The sequence below is a fragment of the Pseudopipra pipra genome, chromosome Z (genome assembly GCF_036250125.1).
Source record: "Pseudopipra pipra isolate bDixPip1 chromosome Z, bDixPip1.hap1, whole genome shotgun sequence".
Classification (NCBI taxonomy): domain Eukaryota; kingdom Metazoa; phylum Chordata; class Aves; order Passeriformes; family Pipridae; genus Pseudopipra; species Pseudopipra pipra.
This window is the reverse complement of record NC_087581.1, coordinates 9,543,854-9,557,291: the sequence shown is the minus strand read 5'-3', so window position 1 is coordinate 9,557,291 and position 13,438 is coordinate 9,543,854. Positions and strand designations below refer to the sequence as shown.

Below are 13,438 nucleotides of genomic sequence, written 5' to 3'. Positions count from 1 at the left end.
CCTTTGAGACTGCCAATGGAATCTGCCTTAAAATCTATTGGGAAGAGACAACTTGGCTTTATACTACAGGAGGAATAAGTAATGCAAATCTGAGGACAGCCAGGAGCAGCCAGATGTAGACACAAAGGGGCAGTAGGACACGACATGAAAAAGTTGCACAATTTGTTGAAAAGTTTAATTAAATTTTTTTCTTCATTTAGTTCAAATCCTCATATGCAAAGCTAAGAGACAAAATTGCTTTTTCTCTGCCCTACTTTCTATCTCCTATAAGGTTTTACAAAGACACTAATTCACAACAGGGATATAACTTGCTCTTCATTACATCTGTCAAACATAGACTGGCTTTGATAACAAAGAACACAAGCTGCTGGAAACAGCACAGTGAAGTCATACCTGCAAAATCAGCAAGAAAAGAAAGTAGGCATTGGCTATTCGCTGAAACTGTTCAAACAGGTTGAGAGGCAGGAAAGTGAAGAAATTGTATTTCGATGTTTTAATTGAATTGTTCTGTAAGGAAAAAAATATAAGGAAAATAAGTAGGATTGGTAAAACAGGAAACAAAATTACAGCACAACACATTTCAACTGTGTTTTACTTGCTTATATTTAGCAATAGCATTGTTTCCAAAAGCAGCTCAAAAAACGTTTCCTTTTCCCCCACACAATCATGCCAAGCCTGGATAAACAGAGAATTCATTTTGGAACTGGTGAAAACATGATGCTCAGTTTATGCCGGTGCTGATACAGGTACATATAGTTACTCACAAAGAGATACATTTTCACTTTATTAACAGTCTTCTTACACATGCACAAATAAAATTAAGAACTGTAACCAGCACACAAACAATTTTGTTGTCAGAATCTACAAAGCAGTGTTAGAAAACACATGCCAGGTCAACCATCTGCAGCTTGCCTGAGACTCTGAAGCACACATCAACTGGACAACTCCACAGGAGCTAAAGGTCCTCTCATGAGCAGAATACGACATTATTATTATTTTCGGCTGATTCAGCAACCTTTCAGCTCAGCAACTTCAAGGGGTGGCTTGTTTCTATTCCACAAAGATCACCTGAATGCGGTGTTTTGCAAACAGCCACAAACACCAGAACTCGCTATTTCAGCAAGCGAGTTGCAGCTCTGTTCCCCATTTCCAGTTTCCTTTTCTAATTGCAGATGGCCCCTCCAGCCACAAGAAGCAGCTGCTCCCCTGTCTGTCTTCTGCAAACCAAAGACCCAAGCTCTAGATTAATGAACTGGGCATTTTCTCCTGCAAAGCTCGGAGAACTCTGGTCCAATACTTGATACCAGCCAGTCAGGCTCAATCCATCATACTGAGCCCACCAGCTTGGGCTGTCCCTTCAGTTTTTGATGCTAGACTTTCTTTTCATACGAAGTTTAACAGGCACTCATTCAGGTTTAGTCCTGGAAGGATTTATGTCATCTGTTCCCAGCACATCTAAAATTCCCCCCCACCCTGAAGCTCTCCAGATGATCCCTATTAACCCCCTCCCAGGTAACCTAAGGAGGCAGATATGAAGTGCACTGTCATTCCATAATAGGTTTGCTGGTTCAACAGAAGTGAAAATGGTGATTGCAATATTGTAAGAGCCTTTAGATATTGCTTAACTGGTCGGAGGACAGAAGTTACTAAGTATGAATCACAGCTCACTTCTAATCCCTGCATTAATCCACGATCTCAACATCTACACTGGCACACATCAGCATTTTTCCACCACTAAATCAATTACTTAAGATTACCAGTGTAAGGTGTGTAGGGGGGAAGCTACTCCATTTTAGGCAGTTACTGGATTTCTTTGTGCTCAGACACAAAGTACAGCAATGTTATTCAGCATTAACTTCATGTTTTATCCCTAGGACAAGCTGAATGAATAAGTCTCTAAAAGGGCAGAAATGGAAACACTCTTCATGGAAGAGCTAGAGAAATCCTCCCATTGATTGCACTCCAGCAAGAAAGGATATTTATCAAAAATCATCATATAAACAATATTGCCTCTCTTCTGGCATTGCATAGCCACCTTCAAGTGTCATTCACTCTGTGTCATGACACATAGTTAAATTTGGTTTATTTCAAAATTCTTTACCATGGGATATGTATTGCAGACAGCCTCCATGGACGCTGCTGAAACAGAAGCAAAGGAATAGCAGCATCCTCTTTAAACCCAGCATAATGAGAACTAAACTGCTTGACATGACTGTGTCCACCAGACACAGAGTCTAGCAGATTTTTTAATAAAAACTGGATCTAAATATCCTCCCTGCCCACTATTCTGAAGAAAAGTATCACGGTCATTTACTTTAAAAATAAAAAAAATGAAACAGAAAACAGTAGCTGCAGGAAAAAGTATGTGGAGAGGACCTGACCTTCATGCATCAACAGATTTCAGAGGGTCACATACAACATGGGAAAAACTACTCAGTAAACACTCAGATAAAGTTCATAGATCTTTGCCTGCAAAAATCTCAGAGGGGAATAAGAAAAGAATGGGAGTGGTTTATTTCAAATCCTGTCTTCTATTTCTGTCCATTAATTACGTCAGGAAAACCACCGAATGAACCACAGCCATTCACTTTGTTTCCTATTGCCATTAGGCATGGTAAAAAACCCAGACATAACAGCTTCCAAATACTTAACTACAGGAATCTGGACATCCAATGCACTCTCCGTAGTTGTTCAGGATCAAGATACTGTTGGATACACACTGTCTTTTGGGACACTGAAACACTTCAGACCTCAGAATAAGGACAGGGAGTATTATCATGGATTTTCTCATTGTTCTGGAATCTATAATTAAAACTAATCACCTGAAAAAAACCCTCATAACTGCTATGAAGCTTTCTAATTCAACACATAACTTGTTCATGGACCCCAAGGGCTAAAAGAATATCAATGGTAAATTATAATGACAAACTAGGGAAACCTTCAGCCTTTCCAGTTCAAAGCTTTGCATTCCCACATCATGGATACAGTTGAACTCTCTGCAAGGTATCACAGAATCACAGAATGGTTTGGGTTGGAAGTGACCTTAAAGATCGTGTTGTTCCAATCCCCCTACCATGGGCAGGAACACCTTCCACTAAACCAGGTTGCTCCGAGTCCCATCCAGCCTGGCCTTGAACACTTCCAGGCATGAGCCATCCACAGCTTCTCTGGGCAACCTGTGCCAGGGCCTCACCACCCTCATGACAAAGAATTTCTTCCTAATATCTAATCTAACTGTACTCTTTCAGTTTGAAGCCATTCCTCCTTGCCCTGGCACTACATGCTCTTTATAAAAGTCCTTCTCCATCATTTTTGTGGGGTCCCTTCAGTTACTGGGAGGCCAAAATCAGGTCAACCTGAAGCCTTCTCTTTTCCAGGAACAAGTCCAGTTTACTCAGGTATCATTTATGTTTTCATGGAACACTACAGGGCTGTGTGCTTTGATAGCTCAGGCTCTTGGTTGACTACAGGGAAATCTCAGTTCATCTTTGCTCTTGATCTTACCTTTCTATGTGATGCTGAACACCATCACCCCCTGTTACTCTTTTGAGCTGTTCCAGAACATGACTCTGGGGTGGGAGGGGTGCTTTGGGAACCTACAGCACCACAGTGTATTAAATAGTCCATATGCAGCCATCATTTTATAAGCAACGCCTCTAATACATCATCTGCCTCACATTCCCTATGCTCTGCCTTCAGCGAGGGAGACTCCCATAGAGAAAAAGTCGTGGAGAGGAAAAACCTTTTTAACAGCAACTAGGTGCTGAGAGGCCTTACCGGAACTTCTGGTTTTCCTATAGATTTATAAAAATCAACAGCTAAGCAAAGCAGCTCTATGGGCTAAGCACAAAGATGGGAATGGGGAGCTTTACTCTTACTCCCAGATTTGCCCTAGACTTCTGCTTTTCTGAGGGCAGTCCCTGCATGCAGCTGTGTCCTAAATGGACAGGTTTGAGCGTGGTTACCCACCGTCAGCCTCAAGCTCTCCAGATGCGAAGCTTGACACCAGAGCAACGTTTTCTGTGGGTGAGGGATTATTCTCATCTGCTCTTTTCAGGGGCTAGATTCACACCTCCTGGAGGTGTGACTCCACCAAAATGCTGTCCCTAAGAATAGTGCTCATCGCGCCACAGTTACACAAGTCCAGATCTGGAGGATGAGCTGTTACTTTGGGGGTGTTTTCAGAAGCCCGCCTGTGACGTCCGACTGCAGGCAAAACTCAGCAGATGGTTCCTACCTTTGTTCGCTGAGCAAACAAATCATCTCCTCGCCACAAAAGTCACTGGAAATAAGAGACGCTGCTGCTTTTGTGGCTAGATTAAGGGAGACTAAAGGGTATAGCAGGGTATTGACCCTCTGAATTTATACCCCTGGCTCAGTGAAATAATAGTTCCCAGTAGCTGGACAAACTAGCCCAAAGCAAATTTTAGCAAAACTTCAGCAATCCCACAGGGAGGTGTTATGCCACAACACGTGGCAATTTCCCTGGTACCCATGTAGCACTAGGTACAGACCGATGAACAGCTGAGAAGCAGAAATGTCTTTCCCAGGTGTTTTGATAAAGCCTTGCAAGGAGACAGCGGGAGCACAATTCCATGGCATTCTGTTTGACTGCAGCAGCACTACTGGAAAGCATGCAGATGCTATAAAGTGAATATGTGACTATAGGGCTTTGAATGTGCTCAGGAAGATATTTAACAAACTCATGTAGCAGTGCACATGGTGCCACAGAGGCTTTGTTTCCACAGGGAGTACAGAACAGTCAGATCAGTTTTAAGCCTTCAAATTTCACTGCCTTATTCCTGATGGTGGGCAGCAGCCCCAACTCAACAGAAGACTGAGAAAGGCCAACAGGATGTAATGGTGTTAATCTGGTCCCTGTAAAGGTCCCTGTAAAAAAATAAACTCCCAGGAGTAAAAGACTGGCCAAACACCAGAAATAAAAATAACTAAAACCAAACCACAATTTTTGGTATTTTTTCCCCTTTTTTCTTTTCTTTTCTTTTTTCTTTTAACGCAGAAACAATGGGAATGTCTTACATATCTAACCCCTCAGCCCCCTCTTGGCAGTACTAATAAAACGAGCTCCAGGATCTCATCACATATTCGGTATTCCAGGAAAGTCTCTAGGAAAATGTGGTCACTGGTTGTGTTTTCCTATGTTGTTCCTTCTGCCTGCTGTTATCCCATTTACTGAGCAGTTAATCATCCCTGTGGCGAGTGTCCTCATCATGGTGGTGCAAAGGAGGACACAGAGGTGCCAAGGCTTGACAACCTCATGTCATTACTCACAGGTGGGCCAAGCACAGGACCTCATCCTCTTTGACTACACTGTGTTCTCCTCTGGCTCGGCTCAGTAGCTGGAGCTGCTGCCTGGAAGGAAGGAGTAGAGAAGGGCAGAGCACTGCTGAGTGGTGCAGAGGAGGCAAACTCCCTGCCACTGTACTCTGTTCATTAGGGTCTCATACAACAAGATTCCCAGCTAGTATGGTCAGAGTTTTGTCCCCATGAGGTCTAGTCTGATGAAGAGTGAAGGACTTGGTCCTAAGAAGAATATACAGACTTCAGTGAAGTTCACATCTGGCACAGCTCAACCTTAATGTGTTTATCAGGGCCGTAATATGCCTTAAGGGCCTTGACCTCACCTGGTGTCTCCATCCACAACCGCAGGAGCTCATTTCAGCCCAGCCTTGAGCCTTCTATCCTCACCTAAGCTACACTGTAGGGGTCCCTCTCTCCAGACTGACATCTGTCCTAGTTTTCCAGATAGACCTATCCAGCTCTACCTCCTGAATGGACCTTGGACTTGTCACACAGACTACTGCTCCCTCCTGGCTCCCCAGGTGGACCCTGGACCTGGTTCATCACCTCACCTTGTCTGGGATGGTCAGGATGGGCCCCATTACCAGCATCCTGCCTTGTCTCCCTCAGCCAGATGCTGCAGGACTGCACCCTGGTCAGTGAGGGCTCTGCCTGAGCTGGGATCACCTCCACACGCACTCCCAGCTTGGCCCTCTTGTAGGGCAGCCCTGCTCTGGCTGCTCCCTGGCAGTGCCTCAGCTGGTCTTTATATGAATCCAGCTAACACCTTTCTAAATGCAGGAGCACTGCAGGTTGCTGCTGCATCTATTCCTTCAGAGGCTGCTCAGACCACTTGTCACTTGATCAGACGATGCTCCCTTCGATGCTCCCTTTGGTCTTGAGCATGAAGGACACTGGGAGGCATTTGAAGCTTGAGATGGGAAGACAGGTCAGCTGGTGCCACTACCCTGACCACTTTGATAAGGTCCTTGAGGATAACCTACAAGGCATCCTTCTGAGATCAAAGCACGCAAACAGAGAACGTGCTTCAAAAGCAGAGTCTGAATCCACTACTGGAGCTCCCTGCTCTCTGAGTAAATTTCAAAGAGATAAGAACCCAGCTGCTGATCCAGCCAAGGGCAATGTGTATTGGCCATAGGAAGTTATATACATCCCTCCTATTTCACTAAAGACTTTATCAGGTGACCCAAGAAAACAGAAGCAGAGTCCAAGTGGCCCCCTTGCTGCTGGTTCTGACAAAAGAATGTTTGACCCTGAATCCTGATCCAAGATGAAATTTGTCATTGACTCATAGGCCCTGAATTTCCTCTCCTATTGTCTGAAAGCCAATTTCAAAGTTGTTTTCACAGCCCTTCACGACGTCCCAGTGCAGCTGTGCTAAATTCCAATGTGAAAGTGAAGAAATAAAAGGGAACTGGGATCAGAGCAAACATTAAAAGCCTTTAGAAGAGATTTCCTTCTCGAGAATGTTGATGTAGAGCCCATCGTGGTGGACCCACATGGGCAGTCCCCTCTGTAGCTGTGCTGGGGACAGTGCAGACAGACTGGGGACAGTGCAGACAGATTAAACTGACTCAGATAAGAACCTTGATTAAAGCCCTTAAATCTTTCTGTACCACATCTGCCACCCTGCTTTTCACTTTATTTACACAGACAAACCTCTTACTGAATTCAAGAAGGATCTTTCCACTGGCAGTGTGAATAAACATGGGATTAGGACTTGACTTTTCATTTTTACTGACCTATATTGAGTCCTTTTTTGTGCTGTTCCAAGTGCCTTTGCGTGCCACTCATTCACACTTGGTTTCTGAGTCATTCCTAACTAATTTTGTCAGCTGGTGGGTAGTACCTACCTTCACACTCAGCCCTTCCAGTTAACTGCACAGCACTTTGTTTTGAATTTAGTTTTATTTTCTAACCCTCCTGCTCAGCTAGAGAGGCTCCGTGGCTGGAGGAGCATGGCAGGGACACTCTGCAGTTTAGCAATTTGTGTATTTTCTGATGAGCTCTGGAAGGGAATTTGCCCTCTGAAGTTTTCTGCAAGTTCTGGTGTGATGGATCTGGACATGCCCTTGCACGCATTGGCTGACATGGCTTTCCACAGTGCAGCATCAGGATCCTGCAAAGCTGGTTTCAGCATATTCAGGAGTCTCACTTCATACCAGGAGGGCCAGCTTTCAGCAGCTGCCAGAGCTGATGTCACACACAATAGAGTTTTCAAGTCTTTATCAGCTCCTCTCTTCTCCCTTCACAGATATCCTGTAAACTTTGCATGGGGAAGGGACAAAGTCCCACCAGGGATAGCGATATTCAGGGACAACACACCCACCTCTGGTTGTACTTTCCCACTTCCCTGTTCTCACTGAGATTAAAGGAGGACAAAGCATATCTGTACCTTTGATCTATGCCTACATAATAGAGACTCTCCTTTTAGTGAAAGGCTCAAACCTTCACACCAGCTGGGACATGGAGCCTGGCAGCAGCAGTAAGGCAATACACAACAGCTCAGTTTGCATTTCCCTTTCTTTTTCCTTACTGGCCTTTCTCAGTAACTGCCTCACCCTAAAGAAACATTTACTGCCTCATCTAGCATTGTTACAAGAACCTGTTCTATAGGTTTTATGGCTAATGTGGCCTTAAGTTACCAAGTAAATTAAACCTCACTCCTGCGGCTTTTACTGTCTAAAATACTTTGTAATATTGGTGAGTTTCCTTTGGATCTTGGTGAGTTTTCTTTCTCCTTGGACCACATCCACGTGCTTAGCAGTGCAACCCCATGATGTTCAGACAAATCTGAATGTTAGGAAGGGGCCCAAATCTGACCTTTGCCTGGAAGAGCTAACTTTTAGGAGCATCATGTGTACGTTTATGGGAGGGTACCAGGAGACTGTTTCTCTTTTTGGCATTTGCAGATGCATCCAGCAATCAATAGCATGGGATCTGAAGCAATTTATGAGCGAAGTTAGTCCTTTTCATACACCATAGGAATGCAGGGTTAAACAAATTGAACTTTGGCCAGGACTTACTGGAAATAAGCAGCCCAGGAGAGGAGCTACAGCTGTTACAGTTAGGGCAGTGCTTGCATCACCAGCTAAGATCTGTTAGTACCTCACCATCCACTTACCACTGGAAGGCTTGTCTTTTTTGGGCCAGTTTTCTGGATTTCCTAAGCCTCAGTCTACCCTGGACTCCTGAAATCATGAGCCAGAGCTGACTAATATGAGGGGCAGGATTACTGAAACTCACTGCCAAGTTTTAACAGATTATACTGAGCTAGCTTTTTGGCTGCCTTCACTTGAACACCTAATCATAAACTTATGGAAATTCTGAAGAGTTCTTAAAGTCATCTACTTAAATGTGGCTATTTGCAAATCCCTGGGCATGTAAGCAATCAGCTGGGAAGCAGTGTCATGCAAAGTCAGTTTTATGAATGACTTTTCACAGAAATAGGCTCAAAACCAGAAGAGTTGCTTGTTCTCTCTACCCTGACACCATTGCCCATCTCCCTCCTACTTTCCTGCTCCCTTACAGCACATGGCAATCATTCAATGGAAGATGACAAATCCATATGTAGTGGCAACACCCACCCCACTATGCTATGGGCAGGTTCTGTGCAAATCAAGTGCACTTTCCCAGTCTCAAATCACCAGTCTCGATAAGACATTCACATTGCATAGTCCTTTACATATATTAACTTCCATCTATTTCACATTCAGGACTCATGCAGCAGCTCTGGACCTTCGAAGACTCTAACCTGTGTTATGTAGTTTGTGGATGAAAAGTGACCACTGAAAACCATCCAGTTAATGTTGCCATTAGTCCAATCTGTTGGCAAGTCAGACTGTTGACCTCATGAGAAGTTACAGTGTTCTAAAATTATGAGTTTTTTCAGATTTAACCAAGAAAAATACTTGTAAGTAACTGAATCATTAATTTCATCACTGGAATTCAGATATTCAGAGGAGAAAAATGCACAAAATTAATTTCACTATTAACTGGCAGCTGCAAACACTTTGAAAGAATTCAGCTTCAGGATGGCCTCCTGGAGGGGATGACCCTGGGGCCAGGCAGGACACGTCTAGTGGCTGAGCTAGCCCTCCTCCTCACATTGCATCAACAAATGTTGCACATGCTTCAGAAATCAAGTTGCTGAAGGGGCTCCCTGGCACATTAGCCTGGCACATCTGGGTCACAGCCAGCCTGTGTCAAGGCGCTCCTTGAAGTCACAGATTTAACTGCACAATGTGAACCTAAGTAGGCTGTTAAGGAGTTGGCAAAAAAGCTGGCAGGAAGCCACAAAGGCCAGATTCAAAACCTTCCTGACAGAGAGGATTTCACTCCAAGAGCTGAGGAACTGACACATTTCCTTTCATGTTTTACTTTAAATGGAGACACATTTCCACAGTAAAGTTCCCCCCCTCCAGTTCCATTATTGAAAAGCTTTGGAGCCTGATCCTGCAAATGCTTTGACTCACAAATAATTTTCTGGAAGCGGGTAATGCCACTATGTCATGCTTTTCCAGGATTGGATCTCCTTCAACTGCCCATTTTGCAGGCTGACTCAGCAGCCATCCATTTCTGGTGGTTCACCTGGCATGTGTTTGCCTGGTTTGCAGATACACGGCTGGTGTGTACTTCTGTTCACTCCCTGGAAACAACACTCAAGACGTGAAGCAGATGCAGCCACATCTGTGACTACATCTCCATGAAACAACATACGCTGGTTACTTACAGCATATTCAAACTGCAGATTAAAATCCCGGTTGTTTGCTTGAAGTTGTCTCTCTTCCTCTGTAAAGAAGAAGAAACGCATCAGACATGCTTGAGGGCAATGGAGTCGATACAGATATGAATGAAGCATCAGAAAATTAAAGCAGAGCTGCTAAAAGGCAATGGCACCGTGAATCTGTGCCCTGTGCCAACTACCCCATGTCAGGGAACTGGAGAGGGTGGTGACACTGATATAGCAGAGCTGTGGACTGGTCCTATAGCACTCTAACACCCTACGCCAAGTCTCCCCTACCCATAACTCACTGCAATGCCAGTGCTGGTTTTACAGGTTGTAAACTCTCAGGTACAAATTGCCACTTAACTAACGGTGCTCATTATTCCTGTCCTGCTCCATCTCTTCCCCCTGAAGTCTCTGGAGCTATTGCCATCAGCCTACTGTTGGTGCCCTTCCTCCAGTACAAGTGCATCTCTGAGCATCATTCCACAGATCGGACACCACCACCGTAGCTATCATGAAATCAAAAACTACTGGAAGGGATATCAAAAGGTCATCAAATCTACCCTTTACCTCAAGGCAGAGTCTCACCTGTCACTCCAATAAATGTCATAGAAAGCTCCAGTGATGGCTGTTCTTCAAACTGCCCATTCTAGGACTGGAGACTCCTTCCCCTGGGGGAGTTTTTTTCTTCATTATCTAACATAAAATTACTTCAATTTAGGGAGGTTTTATCTTCTCCTGGGATGGCGAAAGGTGCTCTTCTTATTTCCCTCAGTTCCTTGTGCTACTTGCCAAGGACACAGAGTAGGGACAGTCAAAGGAGGGAATTGTCCCTCTCTATTCTGTGCTGGTGCAGCCTCACTTGAGTCCTGTGTGCAGTTTTGGGCACCACAGTATAAGAAAAATATAAAAGCTATTAGAGGGCATCCAAAGGAGGGTCATGAAGATGGTGAAGGGCCTAGACTGGAAGCCACATGAGGAGCAGCTGAGGTCACTTGGTTTGTTCAGCCTGGAGAAGAGGAGACTGAGGGGAGATCTCATACCAGTCCACAGCTTCCTTACAAGTGGAAGGGAGAGTGTTAATCTCTTCTTGCTGGTGATCAGTGACAGGACCCAAGGGAACAGCATGAAAGTGTGTCAGGAGAGGTTTAGGCTGCATATTAGGAAAAGGTTCTTCACTCAGAGAGTGGCTGGGCACTGGAAAAGGCTCTCCAGGGAAGTGCTCACAACACCAAGCCTGCCAGAGTTCAAGAAGTGTTTGGACAATGCTGTCAGGCATGTGGTGTGATTCTTGAAACTGTCCTGTGCAGGGATTCTATGGTTCTGTGATCTGAATTCATATGTGCTGAGGGCTGTTTTGCCTTATGGTGGTCTTCCCAAGGGTAAGCAACTCCAGTTTCTTCGGACACTTCTTGCATAAATCTGTCAGTAATACCATCAGTCTTGTCACTCCAGTGTGCTTCCCAGCTAGTACAACCCACTCTGAATGCACAGTGGCCAAAATGAGCCATAGTTTGCAGCTGAGGCCTTACCAAAGCTGACCAGAGCACAAGGAACACTCCACTTACCTTGCAGAGAATGCATATTATATGTAAGAATTCACCTAGAAGTAATTTAAAGTAATATCCTTATGCCCTGCCAGCATGCAGAGGCTCTTCAGAATATTTCTGGCAGATCCTTTCTGGTAGAGCCAATGCCTCATCAGGGAATGCAAATCTTTAATTTTTCCTGGCTAAACTGCATCCAAATTGTTTCAGACTATTTCTCCAAGTAGCCAATTCTAACCCTATCTTTCAGTGTGCACGTAGCTTCTGCCAGGGAGGTGCCATTCGCAGATGTACTAAGTGTGTTCTTTATTCTGTCAGCCAGGATGTAGAAGTAAATATTGAATACCAGACTCAGGATGGGATATAGCCTTGATGGATCTCCCAAGTTTCATAATCAGTCATCAATATCTATTGTTAATGCCTTTTTTTTTCCCCTGAAAAATCTGGCACTAACTGTACTGTGATTTTATATCAAGCATGTATCTCCCATTTATTTTGCAAAAATGCCACAAGTGACAGTCAAGATACACGGCAGCTATCTAAGGCTTTTTCAATAGCCCTCTGGCTACCACTAAAACAGAATTAATTTTGGTTTGATGCAGTTTTTCAGGACTGCTGACTGTTAATCATCTGTTCCCCACACACACGCTTCTCATTACTTTGAAGTGGTTCGTTGGATTGTTTTAACCTTTACTCAGGTGAAGCCAATCTATCTATAATTGCTCAGCTTTTCTTTTTCTCCTGTTTCAAGATAGATGCTGTGCTTGCTCTCTTCCCAGCCTCCAGAACTTTGCCTGCCTGTGCACCAGAAACTCTCAAAGGCAGCAGTGCTCCTGGGCATACTTTACCTTACACAGCCAACCCATTCTCTCTCTACTGCAGCTCAAAACCTCCCCCCTTCTCCTCTGTTTTTGGCAACTATTATGATAGATGTCTAAAGAAAAAGAAAAAAAAAAAAGGAAAAAAGAAAAAAATAAACACAACAAAACCCCTCTGATTTCTTAGGCTTATTTGCTAGGCTTTTTTGCATTGAGCAGCAGACATAAACTGGCTTTGATCTCCCTCTTACTAGAAGGGTTACAGAACCCCAGAGACCCCCAACTCTTACAGAACAACTTTTATTGCCCTTTATGTCCTTGATAGCCTTTTCTCACATTGAGCCTTTGCCACACTGTTTGTCCTGGATAAAACAAGCTGTTTTGCACCTTCTAGAGGCATCCTTCCTCTGCTTGAAGCAAATGTGGAGCTTGTGATTTTACCATTTTACTCATCCTTCTGAGCCTTTCCCTGAAAGGTGATAACTTCTAGATGTGCCCTTAATATCAAATAATAACATATGTGTTCTTAAGATCAATTAATATTATACGTGCCCCTAATATCAATTATTTATGGAAATGATAGCTCTGTTTAATTCTCCCTCCACCCTAGAATTCCTTCCCATGAGATCTCAGTTACTAGTTCTTCGTATTTACTGAAGATTTCCTTCTTGAAGTCATTTTCAAACAATTTCCTACTGTCACTTTTTCCTAAGTATCATCCCATCATTTCATAATTATTCCTATTTACACTCCCTTCTGCTTTCACAGGACCAGCCAGCTCCTCCCATTCCCTCCCTTTTGGAGGGAATCAGTTCTGGAACAACCTCCTCTCTAGCTACAAAAAATTGCCCATCTCTGCACCAAAACTCTGTGCCAACTGAACAAGTCAGGTTCCTTTACACTCCTCTCCAACTCTGTCTCTGCACAGCTGGAATTCTTCATTTGCCACCATGCCCTGCCTCTCGGAAAACTATTATTTTTTTTTTCAGGGAAGACTGCCCTTCTCGGTTTGCAATGGCTGG

At 44.0% G+C, this 13,438-nt stretch overlaps 1 protein-coding gene across 5 annotated transcripts in view; it reads right to left on the bottom strand.

The window, feature by feature from the left end:
* Positions 1-13,438, bottom strand: part of LOC135407034 (phospholipid-transporting ATPase FetA-like) — a 96,109-nt gene that overhangs the window by 43,987 nt on the left and 38,684 nt on the right. For all 5 annotated transcript variants that reach the window (XM_064641715.1, XM_064641713.1, XM_064641717.1 and 2 more), the window contains 2 exons: positions 10,055-10,113; positions 394-507 (listed from right to left, as the gene is read on the bottom strand). In XM_064641715.1, the coding sequence (XP_064497785.1) occupies positions 394-507; positions 10,055-10,113 (173 nt within the window). The remainder of the gene's footprint in view (positions 1-393; positions 508-10,054; positions 10,114-13,438) is intronic.